At 41.6% G+C, this 25,587-nt stretch overlaps 1 protein-coding gene across 1 annotated transcript in view; it reads left to right on the plus strand.

Moving 5' to 3' along the window:
• LOC109899871 (1-acyl-sn-glycerol-3-phosphate acyltransferase epsilon) overlaps nucleotides 1–25,587 on the plus strand; it is an 87,825-nt gene that overhangs the window by 29,814 nt on the left and 32,424 nt on the right. The window contains exons 7-8 of the mRNA XM_020495483.2: nucleotides 14,463–14,586; nucleotides 15,054–15,354. Of these exons, the coding sequence (XP_020351072.1) occupies nucleotides 14,463–14,586; nucleotides 15,054–15,279 (350 nt within the window). The 3' untranslated portion in view covers nucleotides 15,280–15,354. The remainder of the gene's footprint in view (nucleotides 1–14,462; nucleotides 14,587–15,053; nucleotides 15,355–25,587) is intronic.

The raw sequence follows: 25,587 nt of genomic DNA on the forward strand, positions 1-25,587 counted from the left end.
GGCTGAATAATTTAGCATGCCCAATTTTTCAGTTTTTGATTTGTTAAGAAAGTTTGTGTCCCACTTGTTGATTCTTCACAAAAAAATACAGTTTTATATCTTTGTTTGAAGCCTGAAATGTGGCAAAAGGTCGCAAAGTTCAAGGGGGCCGAATACTTTCGCAAGGCACTGTATATGAAATACAAATGGTATAGAGGGAAATAGTCCTATAATTCCTATAATAACTACAACTTAAAACTTCTTACCTGGGAATATTGAAGACTCATGTTAAAAGGAACCACCAGCTTTCATATGTTCTCATGTTCTGAGCAAGGAACTGAAACGTTAGCGTTCTTACATGGCACATATTGCACTTTTACTTTCTTCTCCAACACTTTGTTTTTGCATTATTTAAACCAAATTGAACATGTTTCATTATTTACTTGAGGCTAAATTGATTTTATTGATGTATTATATTAAGTTAAAATGTGTTCATTCAGTATTGTTGTAATTGTCATTATTACAAATACATTTTTTTTTAATCTGCCGATTAATCGGCATCAGCTTTTTTAATCGGTATCGGCGTTGAAAAATCATAATCGGTCGACCTCTAGCTTAAATACCCCGACCTAGTGAGAGAGGCTTAATCAAGCTAGTCATCTTGATTGATTTGTCATTTTCTCCTGTATGTGTGTATGTAGATGGAGAGATAGAGATATATCTCTATCTCTCTATCTTACAGAATTTCCACGTGGACGAGGATATTGGAAATGTAATCAAAGCCTACTGGATGATAACTTGTTTATAACTAGGACAGGATAATTTATAATTGACTTTTTCCAACTTAACATAGGTACAGCAGATCCCCCTTATTGTATGGGACACTTAAATGTGCCTTTAGAGGCCATGCAATTCAGTGCTCCTCTATAAAACAAAAGCAATTTAGATCAAGAGTCCATATTATCAAAGGAAATTGACATAGAAATGTTACCAAAAAATAGAGTCCAGCATGAATCACCGAATGATATTTTGAACGAGGAAGTACTTTAAGAATGTTTCCGTTTCAGTCTCCTCAATCTCCACAAACCAAAGTTAATTGTATGGATTTTTTTCCTAATAATAATGTAAAATTAACATCTGTACAGAGACTCATGTGAAGGCCAAATTACAGAGGAGTAACCTCTTGATGCAATTAAAGTCTTTAAGTCCGGGAACTCCTTTTTCCATTTATTCAGATTACAACTGCTTACTTTCAGTTGTTTGAAAACTAAATCATCTCAAAAATATATATTTTTTAAACAAACCTTAAAGTTGGTTGCAATTTCAGTTTAATCCACCTGAAAAGACAGAACAAATAATAATACAAATATTGTGGTTAAGTGTAAGGGGGGGGGGAGTAAGGAAGTTGTCTGCCGGCCCTGCATTAAAGACCATAAATGGTTAAAGAAAATTGTGATAAATAAAAATGTATACCAATTTAATTTAACGACCAAAAAATTGACAGCTGTGCCATAGAAATTGCAAAAGAGATTTTGGATGTACCTATTCCATGGCACATGGATTATGAATTGACACAAAAAACAACGCCAGATTCAAAAATGTAAAATAAACCAAACTTTTTGAGGACCCTGTCTTTCAAAGATAATTCATAAAAATCCAAATAACTTCACAGATCTTCATTGTAAAGGGTTTCAACACTGTTTCCCATGCTTGTTCAATGAACTATAAACAATGAATCTGCGTGAACATGCCTTAGGCATGCTGCAAGGAGGCATGAGGACTGCAGATGTGGCCAGGGCAATAAATTGCAATGTCTGTACTGTACTAAGACAGCGCTACAGGGAGACAGGACGGACAGCTGATCGTCCTCGCAGTGGCAGACCATGTGTAACAACACTTGCACAGGATTGGTATATCCGAAAATCACACCCGCGGGACAGGTACAGGATGGCAACAACTGCCCTAGTTACACCAGGAACTCACAATCCCTCCATCAGTGCTCAGATTGTCCACAATAGGCTGAGAGAGGCTGGACTGAGGGATGGTAGGCCTGTTGTAAGGCAGGTCCTCACCTGACATCACTGGCAACAACGTCACCTATGGGTACAAACCCACCGTTGCTGGACCAGACAGGACTGGCAAAAAGTGCTCTTCACTGACGAGTCGCGTTTTTGTCTCACCAGGGATGTCGGTCAATTAGCATTTGTTGTCGAAGGAAGGAGTGTTACACCGAGGCCTGCACTCTGTAGCGGAATCGAGGTGGAGGGTCCGTCATGGTCTGGGGCGGTGTGTCACAGCATCATGGGACTGAGCTTGTTGTCATTGCAGGCAATCTCACCGCTGTACGTTACAGGCAAGACATCCTCCCTCATGTGGTACCCTTCCTGTAGGGTCATCCTGACATGACCCTCCAGCATGACAATGCCACCAGCCATACTGCTCATTCTGTGTGTGATTTCCTGCAAGACAGGAATGTCAGTGTTCTGCCAAGGCCAGCGAAGAGCCCGGATCTCAATCCCATTGAGCACGTCTGGGACCTGTTGGATCGGAGGGTGAGGGATAAGACCATTCCCCCCAGAAATGTCCGGGAATTTGCAGGTTCCTTTGGAAGAGTGGGGTAACATCTCACAGCAAGAACTGGCAAGTCTGGTGCAGTCCATGAGGTGGAGATGCACTGCACTACTTAGTATCTGGTGTGGCCACCAGCTGCATTGACTGTTTACTTTTGATTTTGTTCAGGGACACATTAATCAATATCTGTTAGTCACATGTCTGTGAAACTTGTTCAGTTTGTTGAATCTTATGTTCATACAAATATTTACACAAGTTTGCTGAAAATAAATGCAGTTGACAGTGAGAACATTTCTTTTTTTTGCTGAGTTCATATGGGGGATGCCATCTTCCCAGCTCTGCAGATTTTGCTGCGAGGAGGCAGAGTTATTAGATCATTTATTTTGGTACTGTCCATATGTTAGCTAGTTTTTGGTCACAGGTCCAGGAATGGCTGAAAAATTGCACCATTTACCTGGAACTAACGCTGCAGATTGCAATACTGGGTGATTTGAAAAGTCAGTCAATCAATAACATAATTATTTTTGCAAAAAATTGTATTTAATTTACAATCTGTAGAAGCTATGAGAATATAAAGGTTCAGTACTTTTGTGAAGCATCACAGCACAGTTGAGAATATTTGGCAAATAGAAATCCAAAATGGATGGTGTTAAGAGCTAGATGGGAGGGGTTGAATGGAGCTGAAGGGTGGGACTAACAAGATGACCAATGTAAAACATACTGGGTTTGTAATATGTATGTAGGTTCAGAAATGTTGTGAAATAGTACAGTTACAAATAAAACAAAATATAACTATTGTAAAATAGATTGTCTGGAAAATGTGTATAAATTGAAGGTAGAAGCCTAAAGTGCTATTGATTGTTAGTTTACTCCATTTAGGGGAGGGGTGGTAGGGCTTGCGGGGAATAATTCAAAAAAAAAAAAAGGTTTTTATTTATATATACACACACAGCTCCAAAAAATAAAGGGAACACTTAAACACAATGTAACTCCAAGTCGATCACACTTCTGTGAAATCAAACTGTCCACTTAGGAAGCAACACTGATTGACAAATTTCACATGCTGTTGTGCAAATGGAAAAGACAACAGGTGGAAATTATAGGCAGTTAGCAAGACACCCCCAATAAAAATGTGGTTCTTGCAGGTGGGGACCACAGACCAGTTCCTGTTCTTCCTGGCTGATGTTTTGGTCACTTTTGAATGCTGGCTTTGCTTTCACTCTAGTGGTAGCATGAGACCGAGTCTACAACCCACACAAGTGGCTCCGGTAGTGCAGCTCATCCAGGATGGCACATCAATGCGAGATGTGGCAAGAAGGTTTGCTGTGTCTCAGCGTAGTGTCCAGTGCATGGAGGCGCTACCAGGAGACAGGCCAGTACATCAGGAGACGTGGAGGAGGCCGTAGGAGGGCAAACAACCCAGCAGCAGGACCGCTACCTCCGCCTTTGTGCAAGGAGGAGCACTGCCAGAGCCCTGCAAAATGACCTCCAGCAGGCCACAAATGTGTCTGTTTCTGACCGTTTGAGCAGACTCCATGAGGGTGGTATGAGGGCCCGACGTCCACAGGTGGGGGTTGTGCTTACAGCCCAACACCGAGCAGGACGTTTGGCATTTGCCAGAGAACACCAAGATTGGCAAATTCGCCACTGGCACCCTGTGCTCTTCACAGATGACAGCAGGTTCACACTGAGCACATGTGACAGACGTGACAGTCTGGAGACGCCGTGGAGAACGTTCTGCTGCCTGCAACATCCTCCAGCATGACCGGTTTGGCGGTGGGTCAGTCATGGTGTGGGGTGGCATTTCTTTGGGGGGGCCGCACAGCCCTCCATGTGCTCGCCAGAGGTAGCCTGACTTACATTAGGTACCGAGATGAGATCCTCCGACCCCTTGTGAGACCATATGCTGGTGTGGTTGGCCCTGGGTTCCTCCTAATGCAAGACAATGCTAGACCTCATGTGGCTGGAGCGTGTCAGCAGTTCCTGCAAGAGGAAGGCATTGATGCAATGGACTGGCCCGCCCGTTCCCCAGACCTGAATCCAATTGAGCACATCTGGGACATGTCTCGCTCCATCCACCAGCACCACAGACTGTCCAGGAGTTGGTGAATGCTTTAGTCCAGGTCTGGGAGGAGATCCCTCAGGAGACCATCCGGCACCTCATCAGGAGCATGCCCAGGCGTTGTAGTGAGGTCATACAGGCACGTGGAGGCAACACACTCTACTGAGCCTTATTTTGACTTGTTTTAAGGACATTACATCAAAGTTGGATCAGCCTGTAGTGTGGTTTTCCACTTTAATTTTGAGTGTGACTCAAATCCAGACCTCCATGGGTTGATAAATTTGATTTCCATTGATAATTTTTGTGTGATTTTGTTGTCAGCACATTCAACTATGTAAAGAGAGAAGTATTTAATAAGAACATTTAATTCATTCAGATCTAGGATGTTATTTTAGTGTTCCCTTTTTATTTTTTTGAGCAGTGTATATGTATATATTCTCAAAGTGTATATATATATATATATATATATATACTCATAATGTATGGAAATGGAAATTATGCAAACAATTACATCGATGGAAGCAAAAATCTTTCCTCAATATTAAAGCTGATTCACCCTTTTAAATATTTACTGAGGCCTCCCGGGTGGCGCAGTGGTCTAAGGCACTGCATCTCAGTGCTAGCTGTGCCACCAGAGACTCCGGGTTTTAGCCCAGGCTCTGTCGCAGCCGGCCGCGACCGGGAGGTCCATGGGGCGGCGCACAATTGGCCCAGCGTCGTCCTTGTTAGGGAGGGTTTGGCCGGCATGGATATCCTTGTCTCGTTGCGCACTAGCGACTCCTCTTGCGGGCCGGTCGCAGTGCACGCTGACCAGGTTGCCAGGTGTACGGTGTTTCCTCCGGTACATTGGTGCAACTGGCTTCCGGGTCGGATGTGCATTGTGTCAAGAAGCAGTGCGGCTTGGTTGGGATGTTTCGGAGGACGCATGGCTCTCGACCTTCACCTCTCCCGAGTCCGTACGAGAGTTGGAGCGATGAGACAAGACTGTAACTACTACCAATTGGATACCGCGAAATTGGGGAGAAAAAAAGGGGTAAAAAAAACGTCCTGACCAAACAGCCACAGCATGACCGTCAACCCATGTAGGTTCTTTCAAAACAGAGCAGAATGCTTCAGGAAACAGTACTTCGACAGTGGAAAAGTAAGTCGGCTAGCAAGGCATTGTTGTCAGTGAAAATAATGGAGTACTATCTCTCATAGTAGGAGATATGACTTTCTCTTTCAAACAATCCCCTGGGCTTGTACACAGCTAATCGCTAACATTAGCCAAAGCAAGCTACAAATTAAGAATAATGATCAGGCCTCCAACCTAGACTTTTTTTCAGCAATACTTTCTACAGTAAGATGTACAGTAGGCCTGAATTTTTTATCTGTACTGTTACTTAGGGTTGCATCTGTGATGTGAAAAATCTGTTTATTCCAGTTCAGAATGAAAATGATATTTTTTTTTTTTTAACAGCAACAGTTCCAACCTAGACAGTTGTGTAAAGAGTATTGGGTAAAAATACCCATATAAATTGTAGTTTTCATTTCATTATTTGTTTTTGTCTATTGCATTTGTTTTAGCCATAAGGGAATGTATTTACATATAGTTTCCGAGGCTTGGGTCCCAGGAAAAATCAGAGTTTCTAATTTGTCTCCCAGGCTGAAAAAGTTTAAGAACCCCTGGTCTGTGGTATTGAGTCGAAGAGAGAGGTTAGGTGCGGACCCATGAAGTTGGCAACAACATGTAGTAATTCAAACATGAACTGTATAGTGTCAGGCTGTACAAATTAACTCCAAGATGAAGGGCACTTTCGATGCGGCAACCGGGAGTTTCCGAATGGCAAGCACTCATAGGCCTTCATTGAAGCCCTCTGCCTGCCCCTCTTTTCATTTTTGAGGTTTATGGTGTGTAGGGGTTGCCGACTGACCATCAACATTGCTGACTTCAGAGTCAAGCCAAAGCCGGACTGAACAGAGGCGGCGACGTGAGTCAATGGAGCCTGAGGTAACGTTAACCAATCATGAGTCATGACTGTTCTTAACTTGGCTAGCTTTTGAGACTGGATAACTTTGTTGCAACTCTAGTTGAAGGTAACTAAGTGTTTTGTGTAACGCCACCAAGCAACTCAACTGCAACTAAAATTGCAAAACAGTTTCTCTGTGTAGCCCTGTTTTTATTGTATTTTTATTTTACCTTTTATTTAACTAGGCAAGTCCGTTAAGAACAAATTCCTATTTTCAATGACGGCCTAGGAACAGTGGGTTAACTACCTTGTTCAGGGGCAGAACGACAGATTTGTACCTTGGCCACGACTGTATGTCAGATGTAGACATGGAGAGAGAAATTAGCTACAATTATTTGTGTAACTTTTATCTGTCTCTAGGACCATCCCAGAAGACTCTCCTGAGTGCCCAAAGAGAAAGAGTGGTGGTCACTTTGGGGAAGTGGGCTGATGTTCCTGAAAATGGAGAAGAAGCATGCCATTCAACAGCAAATTCAAAGATGCACCCATGCATAGAGGCAATTTGAGTGGAATTGTTTTTAATACAGAATTTTTTTTTTTTTACCTGTTTCAAAAGACGTGCAACCTTGTCCCAGACCTGCAACCTTGTCCCAGACCTGCAACCTTGTCCCAGACCTGCAACCTTGTCCCAGACCTGCAACCTTGTCCCAGACCTGCAACCTTGTCCCAGACCTGCAACCTTGTCCCAGACCTGCAACCTTGTCCCAGACCTGCAACCTTGTCCCAGACCTGCAACCTTGTCCCAGACCTGCGGTTTCGACACATTTGCCCTCCTACCCCCCGGACCTGCTGTCTGGACCTATGAATGCCCAGCGATGAAAAGCCAATTGACATTTGCTCCTGAGGTGGTGAAGTGCTGCACCCTCTATAACCACTGGTTATTATTTTGATGTATAAAGGGATTTGTATTCACTAACTGTGTGAGTGATGTGACATTTTTATAGTATAACATATTTTGGTATTTAATCTACAATTTAACTTCTTAAAGCGGCAATCAGCAGTTGAAATAATAACAACGTGTTCCTCCTGCTCCTCTTTCGGTAAAAAGCTGAGGGATGGGGCTGAAGAAATGTAATCACTCAAATTATGCCTATGTCTTGAAAACCATTACAGCAGGGTAGATTAACTAAATTAACTGGTTTTATTCAAACTCAAACCCTATATAAATGCCACTTGCGCTTTATGGAAGAGACGGCATGCGCAGGGATGGCCCGCCATACGCCTCGTCCAATTCTCCCTTGTGTTCATAGGGTGAACTGGCGGTTAGCTGCCAGAGTGTATGCACTGCAAACAAAATCATTAAAGAAATTCTGATACTGAAACTAAATCCTAATGTATTTATATTTAGCATGCCCCGTTTTTGGTTAGAATGAGATTTCATGAATCATGTCTGCGATTCAAATGCGTTACCATTGCGCCAAACAGCGCTTGTGATAATGATCGTTATAGGTTACTGATTATATATGTTGAGCACTTACCCACTACTGTTAGCTTTTAAACCATGTATAATCAAGAAACATTTCAGTAACCTCTTCTACCAAGAAGTGACACGTCCAATACATCGCTATCAAGACAAACATGTAATACAGCCACCATCCGCTGGGATTTTTTGCTGTATCCTCACCATTTCTCTCTCTCACCATCATTTGTAGACTGAAAATTGACCAAGAAGCCCAAACATATATTTGACTAACACAATTTCAAACCTTGCTTACATTTGTATACGTCAACGTGTCTTTCTATTATGTATGGGAATACATGAACAGTTTTGTTAAATTAAAATCACTTGGAGCAGATTTCCTGGTGTTTTTACTCTTCTATAAAGGTGGTTCTGATCCTGAATGCTGATTGGTTAAAACCGCATTCCAGCCCGTGTTTATTCCACAAGTTACCACCAGCTAAATCTACGGCATTAAAATGCCTATTTACCTCCATCTGACTATGCAATCCACTGGCTCATCAGTCCAGCCAGGCAATTGTATTTATAAAGCCCTTCTTACATCAGCTGATGTCAAAGTGCTGTACAGAAACCCAGCCTAAAACCCCAATTTATTAACTTGATCTCCACTGTAAAAAGCATCTAGACATCATCTCACATTTCTTTTAGACTAATATTTAGTTTTCAACGGCGGCGGTTAAAATAAACCTTGCTGTCTGCCTCTGACATTTGCAAGATTGTTTCAAATTCGATCTCCAGCTGTAATGTAATGAACGTGTCAGGATGAGAGACTGGCAGGCAGCATTTCTCAGCCTGTCGAAATCAGGAATCAGCTGGCAGCATTTTATGTATTTATATACAGTACCAGTCAAGAGTTTGGACACTTACTTATTCAAGGGTTTTAATTTATTTTGACTATTTACTAAGTGTGCAAAGCTGCCATCGAGGCAAAAGGGTGGCTACTTTGAATAATCTCAATTATCAAATGTATTTTGATTTAACACTTTGGTTACTACATGATACCATATGTATTTCATAGTTTTGATGTATTCACTATTATTCTACAATGTAGAAAATAGTAAAGAAAAAAAAACTGGAATGACTAGGTGCCAACTTTTGACTGGTACTGTATGTGTGTGTATGTATACACACATAGTTGAGGTCGGAAGTTTACATAAATTAGTTTTAATGACTCCAACCTAAGTGTTTCTACCACTCCACAAATTTCTTGTTAACAAACTATGGTTTTGGCAAGTCTGTTAGGACATCTACTTCTTGCTTGACAAGTAATTTTTCCAACAATTGTTTACAGACAGGTTATTTCACTTGTAATTCACTGTATCACAATTCCAGTGGGTCAGAAGTATACATAAACTAAGTTGACTGTGCCTTTTAAACAGCTTGGAAAATTCCTGAAACTGATGTTATGGCTTTAGAAGATTCTGATGTGCTTGCAGGAGGGACTGGTGCACTTCACAAAATAGATGGCATGAGGAAATGATGTGGATATATTGAAGCAACATCTCCATACATCAGTCATGAAGTTAAAGCTTGGTCGCAAATGGGTCTTCCAAATGAACAATGACCCCACGCATACTTCCAAAGTTGTGGCAAAATGGCTTGAGGACAAAGTCAAGGTATTAGAGTGGCAATCACAAAGCCCTGACCTCGATCCTAGAGAATTTGTGATCAGAACTGAATTAGCGTGTGCAAGCAAGGGGGCCTACAATCCTGACTCTGTTACACCAGCTCTCAGGAGCAATGGGCCAAAATACACCCAACTTATTGTGGGAAGCTTGTGGAAGGCTACCCAGAATGTTTGACCCAAGTTAAACCATTTTAAAGGCAATGTACCAAATACCAATTGAGTGTATGTAAACTTCTGACCCACTGGGAATGTGATGAAAGAAATAAAAGCTCAAATATATCACTCTAAATCACTCTATTTTTACTTGGATTAAATGTCAGGAATTGTGAAAAACTGAGTTTAAATGTATTTGGCTACGGTGTATGTAAACTTCCGACTTCAATTGTATGTACAGGGTCAGTTCCAATACCATATTTACATTGTGCAGGGATACTGGAGTGATGGAGGTAGATATGTATAGGGGTAAGGTGACTAGGCATCGGGATATAAGATAAACAGAGTAACAGCAGCTTGTAGGTGTGCGTGTGTGGAGAGTCAGTATAAAAGTAAGTGCATATTATGTGTGAGTGAGGAGATGATGGTGTGTGTAGGGTCCTGTGAGTGTGCAATACTAAAAGGTCAATAAAGATCCAAGGTTAACTCCGTCTGTGTAGCTATTTCTCAGTCTTAGTCCTTGGGGATGTAAGCTGTTCAAGAGCCTGTTGGTGCCAAACTTGATGTAACGGTACCGCTTGCCATGTGTAAGCAGAGAGAATAGTCTATGGGTTGGAGTTAACAATTTTCCGAGCCTTCCTTTCACATCGCCTGATATTGATGTCCTGGATGGCAAGGAGCTCGGCCCAAGTGATGTACTGGGCTGTCCGTACTACCCTCTGTAGAGCCATGCAATCGAGGGCGGTGCTATTGCCATACCAGGCAGTGATGCACCCTGTCAAGATGCTCTCAATGGTACAGCTGTAGAACTTTTTGAGGATTTGAGAATCCATGCCAAACTTTTTCAATCTCCTGAGGGGGAAGTGGCGCAATCTTGTGTGTTTTGACCATTTGAAGTTTTTTGTGATTTGGACACTGAGGAACTTGAAGCTTTTGACCTGCTCCACTGCAGCCATGTTATCAAATGTATTTATGAAGCCCTTTTTAAATCTGCAGATGTAACAGAGTGCTTTATACAGAAACCCAGTCTAAAACCCCTAACAGCAATCAATGCAGATGTAGAAGCACAGTTGCTAGGAAATACTCCCTAGAAAGGCAGGAACCTAGGAAGAAACATTGTAGAGGAACAAGGCTCTGAGGGGTGGCCAGTCCTCTTCTGGCTGTAAGGGGTGGAGATTATAAGAGTACATGGCCATTAAGGCCAGATCGTTCCTTAAGATGTTCAAACCTTCATAGATGACCAGCAGGGTCAAATAATAATTTGTGTTTGTAGAAGGTGCCACAGGTCAGCACCTCAGGAGTAAATGTCAGTTGGCTTTTCATAGCCAAGCATTCAGAAGTGGAGAGAGGTAGAGAGACTAAAACAGCAGGTTCGGGACAAGGTAGCACGTCCGGTGAACAGTTCCGGGTTGCATAGCCGAAGGCAGAACAGGTGATGTGGATGGGGCCGTACTCGCCCTCCCATTTCCCGTAGTCCACAATCAGCTCCTTGGTCTTACTGACTTTGAGGGAGAGGTTGTTGCTCTGGCACAGCACTCCCTGTAGGCTGACTCATCGTCGTTGGTGATCAGGCCTACCACCATCGAGTCGTCAGCAAACTTGATGGTGTTGGAGTTGTGCGTAGCCGTGGGTGAACAGGGTGTACAGGAGGGGGCTAAGCACACACCCCTGTGTTGAGGGTCAGCGTGGAGGAGGTGATGCCTTTCCTCACCATCTGGCATCGGCTCAGTCTCAACGTCAACAGTGAAGAGGTGACTCCGAGATGCTGGCCTTCTAGGCAGGGTTGCAAAGAAAATAACAGACCAATAAAAAGAAAATAATTAAGATGGACAAAAGAACACAAACACTGGACAGAGGACTCCAGCATCCCGAGAGTGTTGATGTTTTGTGTTTTGCGGGTACTATTTAATGAAGCTACCAGTTGAGGACTTGGAGAGGCGTCTGTTTCTCAAACTAGACACTAATGTATTTGTCCTCTAGCTCGGTTGTGCACCGGGGCCTCTCACTCTTTCTATTCTGGTTAGAGCCAGTTTGCACTGTTCTGTGAAGGGAGTATTACACAGCGTTGTATGAGATCTTCAGTTTCTTGGCCTTCATTTCTCAGAAAAATAATAGTTTCAGAAGAAAGTTATTTGTTTCTTGACATTTTGAGCGTGTATTCGAACTGGTGCTCCAGATACTCAACTAGTCTAAAGGCCAGTTAACCCCTTAACATTTTATTTATTTTTCATACCCAATTTCGTGGTATCCAATTAGTAGTAGTTACTGTCTTGTCTCATCGCTGCACCTCCTGTACGGACTCGGGAGAGGCGAAGGTCGAGAGCCATGCGTCCTCCGAAATGCAACCCAACCACGCTGCACTGCTTCTTGACACAGCGCACATCCAACCCGGAGGAAACACTATACCTAGCGACCTGGTCAGCGTGCACTGCGCCCGGTCCGCCACAGGAGTCGCTAGTGTGCAATGAGAAGAGGATAACCCTGCCGGCCAAACCCTCCCTAACCCGAACGCTGGGCCAATTGTGCGTCGCCCCATGAGCCTCCCGGTCGGCTGTGGCAGAGCCTGGGTTCAAACCCAGAATCTCTGGTGGTACAGTTAGCACTGCAATGCAGTGCCTTAGACCACTGCGCCACCTGGGAAGAAGGCCAATTTTATTGCTTCTTTAATCAGCACAAACATTTTCAGCTGTGTTAACATAATTGCAAAAGGGTTTTGTAATGATCAATTAGCCTTCTAAAATGATAAACTTGGATTAGATAACACAACGTGCCATTGGAACATAGGAGTGATGGTTGCTGATAATGGGCCTCTGTACGCTTATGTATAAATTCCGTAATAAATCTGCTGTTTCCAGCTACAATAGTCATTTACAACATTAACAATGTCTACACTGTATTTCTGATCAATTTGATGTTATTTTAATGGACAAAATAGTTGCTTTTCTTTCAAAAACAAGGACATTTCTAAGTGACCCCAAACTTTTGAACTGTAGTGTAGGTAGGAGCTACCGAATGTCATTTTTTTTGTTTTGACATTTACAAGTGAATGTGAACAAGAGACATTGTGCAAATTAACAAAATGTTGATGCATGCTTGTTTGACGGAAGAACTGTACTGGCCCTGGAGCAGCATGTGTACACACTGTGTGGAGTCTGGAATTGCTAGGGCAACGGGCCTGCCTGCTCTGCTCAGAAAAGAGGAAGGAGAAGACAGAGATTAGAAAAAACGCAAGGAAGTCAAGATAGCAGTGGCAGCTGTACAGATTTCAGATGGCAGAACGCTACCGGTACATAATTCCCCGTCTCTCAATTCAGCCAATTACGTCGATAACTAGCAAATTAAGCTTCGGTATTAACGCAGAATTCTGTGTTTTTCACACAGGAAAAAAACCCGAAACGTTTAAGAATTATCTTGCTGTGTTTTGTAAACGCAGATCTAAAATGATTTTTATTGTAATTTCTGCTCGACATTCACGAACAGGTATTCGATCAGCAGACATCAATGCTGGACTGATGTGTAGCTGCATTTCTTCGGTACTTTTCGATGTAGCCTGCTTTTCTCAGGTAAAATTGAAGATTAACTTTGAGCAAAACATTGGCTACATTCTTTCTATGATAAGCATTAGAAATGTGATGGCCATGCATTGTTTTTGGAACAAAAAATGCCCTTGCTTCATTTTCTTTTGTGGCTGCCAGCCAAATAGCATTGCACTTCTCTTGTCATCTGATGAAAATTAAGCTATTTTCTGCCAAATGTGTTGCACTAATGTATTTTCTGTGAAGGAAAACTATAGTTGCACGCCCCGATCACTCAATTGAAGCACTCTATTGACGCTCGATCGATTTTCAATATAAAACGCAGGTGAAATTGTTTCAAACGCAGATTTTTGGAAGGTCTGCTTTTTGAAAATGTCGATTTCTGAACTCTAAACGGGTCTACAGACAATATGCAAACAGGGCCGACGGCGCGTAGCGCAGTGTTGCAATGCCGCTTTTCGTCACAAAAGGGGCAGCTCTTTGTAATACGCTCCGTCATTCAACACAGTTTTTTCCTACCTGGAAATTGAGACCCGAAGTATCATTCCTTATAAAGACGAAGAGATGGACGTTTATTTTGAGGTTTGCTAAGCGCCATTGTCTGTCCAGTTTGGAGGAGTGTCTGTGTGAGCTGGTGAGACGATACGAGAACCTTTACAACCCTTCAATGCGGTTGTATTCGGACAAGCAAGCAAAAGACGATAGGTGGAGAGAGAGAGGGATCATTACATTTGAGCACCGATATCAAAGAAAAACACAGAAGGCAGGGCTCTTGAAGAATCTAATAGTTTCTTAAACTGGGCATTCAAATTATGCTCAGATTATAGTGTTTTGGAAATTATGGGGGAATCCACCTGAGTGCAAATTGTAGTCGCTTAATTCCCTAATTTGGAGTTAGAGGATGGAAGAATTTAGGGTCACATCCATAATCTTCTGAACCTACATGGTGCCTCATAAACAACCTGTTGAACACACTTTTGGTTTGATGGCTGACTACGTGGCCTTCGGCTCCTATGCTCTTCCTCGTGTTGTTCTGTCGCTCATTCATGTTTTCTCTGTTTGATAGAATTCCTGTGTAAGGAATCTCCAAGAGTTCACATCCACTTTGAACGTGTGGACATGAAGGAAATTCCTCCGGAGTCTGTGTTTTTCCGTGGGTGGCTGCACAAGCGATTTGAGATCAAGGACCAGTGAGTATCCTCTTACTTACCCCCTCTCTCTAACCCTGTCTGACATTACGACACTGACCAACCTGCTACACACAATTTCCACGTGTAGGCCAAGGTTCAGTTCATGTTAGGAAAATTCATCAGAACTGGTGCCACCACTTCAAATGGTGGACTGCAATGTTAATTTTAAGGATGTTAGAGCTGGTCTGTTTTGATTGCTCATTCAATCATATGAGTGCCCTGACTACACAAAAAAAGTGCACAGAATATCCAGGTTTATGGGAAAATCTGATTGGAGGAGTCAGGACTTCTTGGTTATTCTCATTTGATGCCGTGAATTTTTCAATCATAATTTCTGGAAGATCTCGGAATTAGCGAATATTTGCAAACCTAGAACTGACAATTACAGTTATAAATTGGTATGATTGGCTAATTTTATATTTTATAATATGTGTTAACTCTAAAATGAACCTTCTCTTTATCCACAGGATGTTGACTACTTTCTATGAGTCTGAGGATCCAGACAAAAAAGGCAAATTCCCTGGAGAAGGTCAAAGGTCCCATCTGAGTATTATGAAGACGTTGCCATCGCTGCTATTTTTGGGGGGGCTAACACTGCCAATGCTGATGACGGAGTCTGGCAGGAAACTCTATGTCCGAACCTGGGTGTATGGGACTCTGTTGGGATGGCTCTGGGTGAATGTTAGTCCATAGGAAGCTTGTGGTGGTCATCATGCCATCTGCTCTGGGTATGGAAAGACCTTGCCCTTTCACTCACCCATCAAGCAGGTGAGTGTGTTTTTTTCAAACAAAGCACTTGTTGCTGTTAAGGTTTATGGGCTTCTACAATTCTGTCCAAATGTATGGCTCATTTCCTAACTAAACAGCTGTAAGAGAGATTGGGAGAGAGAAGCTGTTTTGTTTCTTGTGCTGCTTGTTTCTTGCTCTATTGTTGTGTGCATCAGAACTTGCATCCAGATAAGGTGAGAAAAATATATATGGGGTATGTTGAAATTAGGCATTTCTTTCTTGAATTTCCCCCTTTATCTCAGCCATAAAGTATGACTCGATAGATTTCTTGCCTAAACCCTTTAGGCCTGTTACATAATAAATGTAGCCAATTCTGTACTTTTGCATGTCCAGTGTCCAGCATCCCTTTTCAACATGATGTAATCTTTCATTAGTTGACTAGAGTTAAGAGTTCAGCTCTCTGTTTGAGATGTTATGCTGCGCTCTTGGAATTATTGACGTCTCGGGACAGAGAAACTCCCCAAAAGCTCCCAGAATGTTCAGAACTGAGGTTACAACATCCAAAAACGTTCTTTGAGTTTCCAAGTAGTAAATAGGAGTGGGGAGTTCACATGTAACAATAACATGTATCATACTCTGAGTCTGAGCTTCCCAGTAAGCTAGCTTCGAGTTTACTATTCTAAGAAGCATGTGAACCCAGCATTAGAGAACAGATTTAATATTCAGTACTCATTCAAAAAAAGAGTGATTAGTGTTTATCCAATTGATTGATATGTTCATGAGGGTGATGTAGGGTTTAGGTCTAGTGATGGTTACTTAGCCATACATGTTTAATGTTCTCTTTTTTTAATGCCAAGTTCCAAGGTGTCTGCTGTATTTGTTTTACTTGTTTGAGTTGTTGCAAAAGTTCCACAAATTGTTGCCAAACTACATACAAGTGCAGGGGTATCGAATGGGTATTTTAGGTGGAGCAACACGTCTGTAATCGGGTCAATGTCCTGTCTGCTCTACCTGAAGAACCAATATTATATTGTATTGTCTTTTGTAGTTGACCTAAAGATTGCAAGTGTACTACATTTTCGTTAGATTTTCTAAAACCAATTCTGTTGGTACAGCTTGTTATTCAGAGGAAATTTTGTGTACACTGCCTTTATGCCATGTTATAGGTTACACAAGGGGTATGGATAGCTATGTATTGAAGGCCAACTGTAGAGGATCCCTATATAGAATTAATATATCTTTGTATACAAAGCCAACTGCATAATATGCATCACTATAACCAAAAAATACTATGTCCATTGTTTTTCATAATATAAACATGACTTTTTCCACTGTCACTTTACGTGACGCTATTCTTAGCTTATTTATTTATTAAAGGACTCTTCCGATAAGGATTTAATTAGGCAGTTGTAATAGCAACTGCCTCGCTTACTTATCCTTCCTTTAATAACAATGTGTAACGACAAAACCGTTAAAACGTTACTTCATTCAATTTGTTTAATTCTGTCAATTTGATTTAAAAAAGAAAACAAGCTGATTGTAAATAATAAAACAATTCTTGCAGAAACTATTGTGCCAATTGTCTACAGAAATGTATGCCTTCTGTAGGAGTTAGTCAGTCCTTGGCTTCGCTTCTACTGAGGACGGCATGTAATGACTGCACTGGGACTCCCTCTACTGGACAGCACTTGAACTGTTCTGCACACCACAGTTTATTGGTCTGTTCAGTTTTTTTTTTGTTTTTTTTATTTAACCTTTATTTAACTAGGCAAGTCAGTTAAGAACTAATTCTTATTTACATTAATGGCCTACCTGGGTGACACTGGGCCAATTGTGCGCTGCTCTATGGGACTCCCAATCACGACCGGTTGTGATACACCCTGGAATCGAACTAGGGTCTTTGGTGACGCCTCTAGCACTGAGATGCAGTGCCTTAGACCGCAGCACCACAGTTCAGGAGCTTTTGGTGGGCAGTAGTATATGCTGGAATATTTTTGTTTTAAAGCACTTGATTTTGAGAAACTTGTGGAATTTCTAAAGTAATGTTTTAATATTTGAAATGTTTTGTGGTAAATAAACTACCTCTTGGTGTTTCATCAAGCTAAGAGGAGTTTTTTTTTTTCAATGTCCATGTCTTTTTCATACACTGGTGCAAAGCTTCAAGTCTCTATTTTATTCTGTTATTTTACGTGACAGCATGATAATGTATCATGCTTTTGTATATCACTGGTCAAAAAATAAATCCTGGCTACCAAACGCACCCACATGCAGTGCTGTTCGAAATGTCTACCAAATGGCTTTGTATAAAAAGTTCAGAATCACAAATGTTACTATTCAGCTCGGTTCCAACAGTATATTGTTCACTTTGAAGTTTGTTTCAAGTCTACTTTGAAATTCAGGTATTTTCTTTAAAATTGTCAAATGTGTTTATTTTCTGTTATGTACATGGATAGACTATTGCTGAAATGTTGTAGTACTGGGACTTCTACCGCTGCCATCGCTACAGATCAAACATTCCTAAAAAAAAAAATGGAATGAAAATTGAAGGCTCTGAAGTTTATAATCTTTGCATGTTGATTGAATAGATTTATATTTTTTTATGTTAATTTCAAAATGTCCCTCTAAAACTATCTAATGCACTGCTTAGAACGTTCAGAAGATTGTGCTGCTCTTATGCCTGACCTTTAATACTTGTTAATGCAGTGCAGCCAAAGACACATACTTATGTACTTCCACCTTATGTACTCTCCTTTACCCTATAGCACATAACTGAACCTGATCAGAAACCATAAACTTGTTCAGTGATGATTCAAGCATTCTTGTGTTCATCTGTGTTTTTGAGACTTTAGTAATAAAGGAATGAGATTCAAAATAATTTGGATTGAATTTCTTACTTTTTAGTTGGTTGAAAACTGGTTGAACGAGAAGGGTGCAGTCAATATCCTGAATATTCATCAGTCAACAGTACCTGTTGGGTGATTGGTTGAGCCTTCTTGAGTGTGTGACTTCACAGATGCTCTACAGAGCCATCTGTTTAGCTAGCTCGTGCCGCCGGTATGAGCAGTTGGCACAGTCTGAATTACTTGGGAAACCAGCTTCAGCTTCATCACCAAATTAATTGGGAAATGAATAAGTCTCACCAGCTAGCTACCAATTTATTTTGGTTTCAATGTCCGATCATTCAAAAAACGATCCATTGTTATTTTTACCTTTCCACAAACTGGTATGTATTGCTTGACATGAGCAAGTTAACCCAAATGTATCAAATAGGCAGTGGTGATTTTAGCATGTAAATCTTGGTGGGGCAAAAAAATAAGTGGGATGCATGCCAGCAAAGCCACTAAAGAATACATTAATTGCACTATAACATTGACAGTGTCCACAAACGGCCTACATAAAGCTGTCCCAACATCTTACTGCTGCTACACCTGGCTATCAGCAGAGCCTTATCTAGCAGCGAAACAGTTTAATTCAGCCTCATTTATTGCCTTTTAAAAAAACAGCTGATATGGATGACTTGTTTAAACAAATGTGGTTTCTAATGGAAATTGAGATGTACAAACTATGGAATAAGGGGACAACAAGCGGATAAGAGGCAGTTCATAATTTCGTTTAAGCCATTAAGCGAGCTAGGACGGACGTAGTCAATATAACTATTTGTTTAGCACTTTTGAAATGTACAGCGACAGAATTCAGAACATGGGCCGTTCTTAGTGTCCTCTCTTTACACCAAGTCGGAACCGTAGGATAAATAAAAGGGGCATATAAGCAGACAATGACAGCTCTTACAATATTCAATGATTACATTTCTCTAAAACAAGCTATAGGCTACGTCCCCACCAAGTCAGAACAGTAAGTGAAATTAAGGTTAATGGACCAAATTATTAAGGTGAGGCACATGGACTAGTAACATCTTACTACACAACATACAGTTAGTATTTCTTTCTTAGCTACAGTATACATATCTCCCTGGCATATTACATAATTTATGCAGAGGCATACAATGCATTTTTGGACTCACCTTGTTGTGCTGTGCTCGCTTTGAGGACAATACAGTGCCACCGACACGGCCCGCTACCAAAACCTGTAGACTCTCCTTCACCTCAGCCAATGCGAGTAAAACATTTAAACGTGTTAACCATCGCAAGGCTGCCAGCCCAGACGGCATCCCTAGCCGCGTCCTCAGAGCATGCGCAGGCCAGCTGGCTGGTGTGTTTCCGGACATATTCAGTCAATTCCTATCCCTGTCTGCTGTTCCCACATGCTTCAAGAGGGCCACCATTGTTCCTGTTCCCAAGAAAGCTACGGTAACTGAGCTAAACGACTATCGCCTCGTAGCACTCACTTCCGTCATCATGAAGTGCTTTGAGAGACTAGTCAAGGATCATATCACCTCCACCTTACCTGTCACCCTAGACCCACTCCAATTTGCTTACTGCCCCAATAGGTCAGACGACGTAATCACACTGCACACTGCCCTATCCCATCTGGACAAGAGCAATACCTATGTAAGAATGCAGTTCATCGACTACAGCTCAGCATTTAACACCATAGTACCCTCCAAACTCGTCATTAAAGTCTCGACCCCGCCCTGTGCAACTGGCCCTCGCCTGTTCACCCATGACTGCGTGGCCATGCACGCCTCCAACTCAATCATCAAGTTTGCAGACGACACTACAGTGGTAGGCTTGATTACCAACAACGACGAGACGGCCTACAGGGAGGAGGTGAGGGCCCTCAGAGTGTGATGTCAGGAAAAAAAACTGGCACTCAACGTCAACAAAACAAAGGAGGTGATCGTGGACTTCAGGAAACAGCAGAGGGAGCACCCCCCTATCCACATCGACGGGACAGTAGTGGAGAAGGTGGAAAATGTTAAGTTCCTCGGCATACACATCACGGACAAACTGAAGTGGTCCACCCACACAGACAGCATGGTGAAGAAGGCGCAACAGCGCCTCTTCAACCTCAGGAGGCTGAAGAAATTTGGCTTGTCACCAAAAACACTCAACCTTTACAGATGCGCAATCGAGAGCATCCTGTCGGGCTGCCCCCGCCCACAACCGTAAGGCTCTCGAGAGGGTAGTGAGGTCTGCACAACGCATCACCGGGGGAAAACTATCTGCCCTCCAGGACACCTACACCCCATGATGTCACAGGAAGGCCAAAAAGATCATCAAGGACAACAACCATCCGAGCCACTGCCTGTTCACCCCGCTATCATCCAGAAGGCGAGGTCAGTACCGGTGCATCAAATCTGAGACCGAGAGACTGTTAAACAGCCATCACTAACATTGAGTGGCTGCTGTCAACATACTGACTCAAATCTCTAGCCACTTTAATAATTTAAAAATGTTATATAATAAATGTATCACTAGTCACTTTAAACAATGCCACTTTATATAATATTTACATACCCTACATTACTTATCTCTTATGTATATACTGTACTCTATACCATCTACTGCATCTTGCATATGCCGTTTGGCCATCGCTCATCCATATATTTATATGTACATATTCTTATTCATTCTTTTACACTTGTGTGTATAAGGTAGTTGTTGTGAAATTGTTAGATTACTTGTTCGATATTACTGCATGGTCGGAAATAGAAGCACAAGCATTTCGCCACACTCGCATTAACATCAGCTAACCATGTGTATGTGACCAATGAAAATTTGATTTGAATAGTAAGGTGGCTCGGCGGTCCTTCTTGGGCAAATATTGTCATCAAAGTCGGCATTCTCTGGATTTAAGGTGTTTTCAAAACATCTGGGAACTCAGAAAAAACGAGGTTGAATCATGATGACGTCATTGATCTTCAGGTTGTAGCTCTGGGAAGAGGTTGGATTTACAATTCCGAGTTGGATGACTATTCAAAATGTATTTTCCCAGTCGGAGCATGTTTATTCCCGACTTCCCAGTTGTCTTGAACTCACTGAAGTCAAGTTTTCGCAGTTCCGAGTTAACAGTTGATGTGAGCACGACACAAATCATGCTTCATCGACAACATGGCCAATGTTGAATGTTTATCATTTTAGACCTGGAAAAGAGCCCCTTAATCCCAGATTTGGGAGCACACAGCCACTCCACTGAATAGCAGGCTAGTGATTTATTTGCAATGCTTGCAGTTAGACACACTGATTCTTTCCAAACCACTCATTGTTGAATTTGCAATTTCCAACTTGTTGTGTAATGTTTATGTCCAATGGCCGATGAGCACCGATACGTTTTATCTATAATTTCTCTTCATTATTTCACTTCATATGACAAGGATTAAGAATGATTTTCCAGTAGATTGTCAACTTGATTCATGATGATGACTGCTAGCTAAGATTTTGAAGTATGATGTTGACATGATAAGTCCAATCAAAGCTACTGTACATATAACGTGATTTGACGTCATTTTATCTGTGGCCAATTACCTTGAGCCTTCTTGGATGGGCACTTCTAATGTAATTCTACGGCAGCACCCAAGGGGCTAGAATTTTCTAGCTCTACCCTTAGACTTGGCGGTGACAAAGTGTCCCCATGAGTGACACAACACTGAGCCAATCACGGCGCAACGCTCTGTATTTTCTGCTGGCTTGCCCCATCACCGCAGAAACCACTGCGCTAGGCTGTGTCATGACTTTGCCCTCTTTGGGTACAGCAAGCACCATCCCCTCTCTCTGCTACTACAACCAGGCTGCTGTGGTCAGAGAGAGGTCGTAAATTCCTGAGGAGAGGATCTCCTCATGGCCACACAGTATAGAGACAGTGAGTTTTCATAGAGAACAATGGAATTTCTTCCAACTCACAAAACTTGAGGTCCGAACAATATTTACGTTCCGGAGAAGGTATAAAAGATCGGTGAAGAATCCAGCTACGAACTGGTCCGTTTGTTACAACTTGGGGAAGCTCATGGGAGACGGTGCGGCCACATTACCATAACACTGTTTACATAATAGCCTCAGATATGAGGTTTATATCTAATTGTTGTATAAGATGAATGAGTGAGTATGATACTGTTTGTAAAATTGTGTCATGTGATTTCGGACTGGTTAATGAAGGAAACTCCAATTCCCTTTTGAGTTTAACTAAATCAGAGGACCGCCCATGAGCCCAGTTAGGGTCAGGCATCCTGGGGACAGCCCCTTTTCTGCAACTCCTGAATAAGACCCCAACTTTGAGAAATTCTCAGGAGACCATGTTTTTCTCCATTACGAGGGGACAAAGGTTGCAGACCATTGCTGAATCTTTTAACCATACCACGTGGTTAAACTCTTAGACCATCGATACTGACAGAATAGGAACAAGTCTTTGATATTAATTACTAGTCTGCAGCTAGGAATTCGGTATCATTGAACGCAAAGAACGACAACCGCAGAAACATCCATTCTACAACAACATGAATGAATGAATGTCGCTCTGAACTATTCCCTCTAACCATGACAGACAGAGAGAGACAGAGATGGACAATTCTACAAAAGAAACAAACTTTTCAACAGCGATCAAGATGACACACTGAGCGTAAATATGTACATTGATTGCAATTGTTCCCAAATTAGTGAGCGTTCATGTGCAAAGGATTAGTATTTCAATTGTTATTATTATCAACTCTGTAGTGACTTCTCAGGTGACCCCCATTCCCCCTTTTGTCTAACAAGCCGCCATGCCGGTTTAGCCCACTAGGGCACATTCTCCTATCATTTCTTGTAACCATATTTAGTTTGTTTGTGTGTGCACTTCTGTGATTGTTTAGTTAGTTAATAAATAAATGATTTAAGACAATTGATGTATGGATGACTCAGTGAAGACTGGGTTCGTGCAAATAACCAACAATTTACGACGTTTGGAATGAGACTAACGTGAGGTAAAGTAAATAATTCATTATTCAGAAGACTATTGATCAGATATGAAAATATCTGAAAGGTTATATTACGAAATTATAACTTTGTAATCTGAATATTTTCCTTGGTGCCCCGACTTCCTAGTTAATTACAGTTACAGTGATTAATCAGTTTGATCGCGTAATACTAATTACAGAGAATCTTTGATAAAAACGATAAGTCTTCAGTTTAATGATAGCAAAGACACAACAGCTGAAACACCTGCATTTTGGAGCTGCCTTACTCAAGAAAACAAAAAAGAGACCATGTTTGTATGCGACTTTATTAACTCAATGATATCTATTTTTACATTGTTTGCAAACTGATATGTGACACGTATGAATGCCAAAATAACATGTAAAACAGGCAAGACCCCCCAAAAAAGTTGTTTATTTTTTGGGCTAAAAATGTGGGGCTCAAAACAGTTGGGGTTGCTTTAATATAGCTAACTATATTAAAGCAATTAGCTCAATTCTGTGGTCAGTGGATAAACTCAATTGAAAAGATTAAAAGATTTGTCCGAAAACGAACTAGTCGCCAGTTATTGTTGCCTGTGGTGTAATCATGTCTAACCAATTGGCTAATGTAGCCTCTGTGCCCATGAGCTCCCAAGTCTAGATAGCTGTGTCTTTTGGAATCCACGATTAGCTTGTTGGCTACTGCATGGCCCGTGTGAGCCAGCATGCTACATTTCAGTCAGTAGCTATCCTTCTAAATGCGGTGGTCACAGTGGTGTAAAGTACTTAAGTAAAAAATACTTTAAAGTACTACTTAAGTAGTTTGTTGTGGTATCTGTACATTACTTTACTATTTATATTTTTGACAATTTTTCCTTCTACATTCCTAAAGAAAATAATAATTTTTACTCCATACATTTATCCTGACATCCAAAGTACTAGTTACATTTTGACAGGAAAATGGTCCAATTCACACACTAATCAAGAGAACATCCCTGGTCATCCCTACTGCCTATGATCTGGCAGACTCACTAAACTCAAATGCTTTGTTTGTAAATTATGTCTGAGTGCCCCTGACTATCTGTAAATAAAAAAATCAATTCCACCATCTGGTTTGCTTATTATAAGGAATTTGAAATTATTTACTTTTGATACTTAAGTATATTTAAAACCAAATACTTTTAGACTTTTATTCAAGTAGTATTTTACAGGGAGACTTTCACTTATACTTGAGTCATTTTCTATTAAGGTATCTTTACTTTTGCTCAAGTATGACAAGTGAGTTCTTGTTTCTCCACTGGCTGGGCACTGCATAATCTATGAATTTAACATATTTGGCTTAAAACTAACTCGCAGCCAGTTGGGGAGCCAGCTGTGTATATATATAAACGTCCCTTTTTCAGGACCCTGTCTTTCAAAGATAATTCATAACAATCCAAATAACGTCACAGATCTTCATTGTAAAGGGTTTAAACACGGTTTCCCATGCTTGTTCAATGATGGTGGTGCTTAAAGTTAGTGAGGGAGGACCCAAGATTTGGCATGGGTCCTCAGATCCTCAAAAGGTTCTACAGCTGCACCAGCGAGGGCATTCTGACTGGTTGCATCACTGCCTTGGCGTCCGACCCTAAGGCGATACAGACTGTAATGCGTACGGCCCAGTGCATCACTGGGGCCAAGCTCCATGCCGTCCAGGACCTCTATACCAGGCGGTGTCCCTGGAAGACCCAAAAAATGGTCAAAGACTCCAGCCACCCTAGTCATAGACTGTTCCCTCTGCTACCGCACGGGAAGCGGTACCAGAGTGCCATGTTTAGGTCCAAAATGCTTCTTAAAGCCTTCTAACCCCAGGCCATAAGACTCCTGAACAGCAAATCAAATGACTACCCAGACTATTTGCATTGTCCCCCCCCACCTCTCTGTTACACTGCGGCTACTCTCTGTTTATTATCTACGCATAGTCATTTTAACTCTACCTACATGTACATATTACCTCAATTACCTCAACTAACCTGTGCCCCCGCACATTGACTCTGTACCGGTACTGTCACGGTCATCCTCCTCTTCATCTGAAGAGGAGAGGCGAGAAGGATCGGAGGACCAAAATGCGGCGTGGTATGTGTTCATGATGAATATTTAATAAAAGAAAGCACTGAACACTGAATACAAACTATACAAAAACAATAAACAAATAACGACCGTGAAGCTATAAATGAGACCTGTGCTGACACAAGCAACTAATATAGACAATCACCCACAAACAAACAGTGAAACCCAGTCTACCTAAGTATGATTCTCAATCAGAGACAACTAATGACACCTGCCTCTGATTGAGAACCATACTAGGCCGAAAAATACAAATCCCCAAATCATAGAAAAACAAACATAGACTGCCCACCCCAACTCACACCCTGACCATACTAAATAAATACAAAACAAAGGAA

This window comes from Oncorhynchus kisutch, linkage group LG11 (genome assembly GCF_002021735.2).
Source record: "Oncorhynchus kisutch isolate 150728-3 linkage group LG11, Okis_V2, whole genome shotgun sequence".
NCBI classification, from domain to species: domain Eukaryota; kingdom Metazoa; phylum Chordata; class Actinopteri; order Salmoniformes; family Salmonidae; genus Oncorhynchus; species Oncorhynchus kisutch.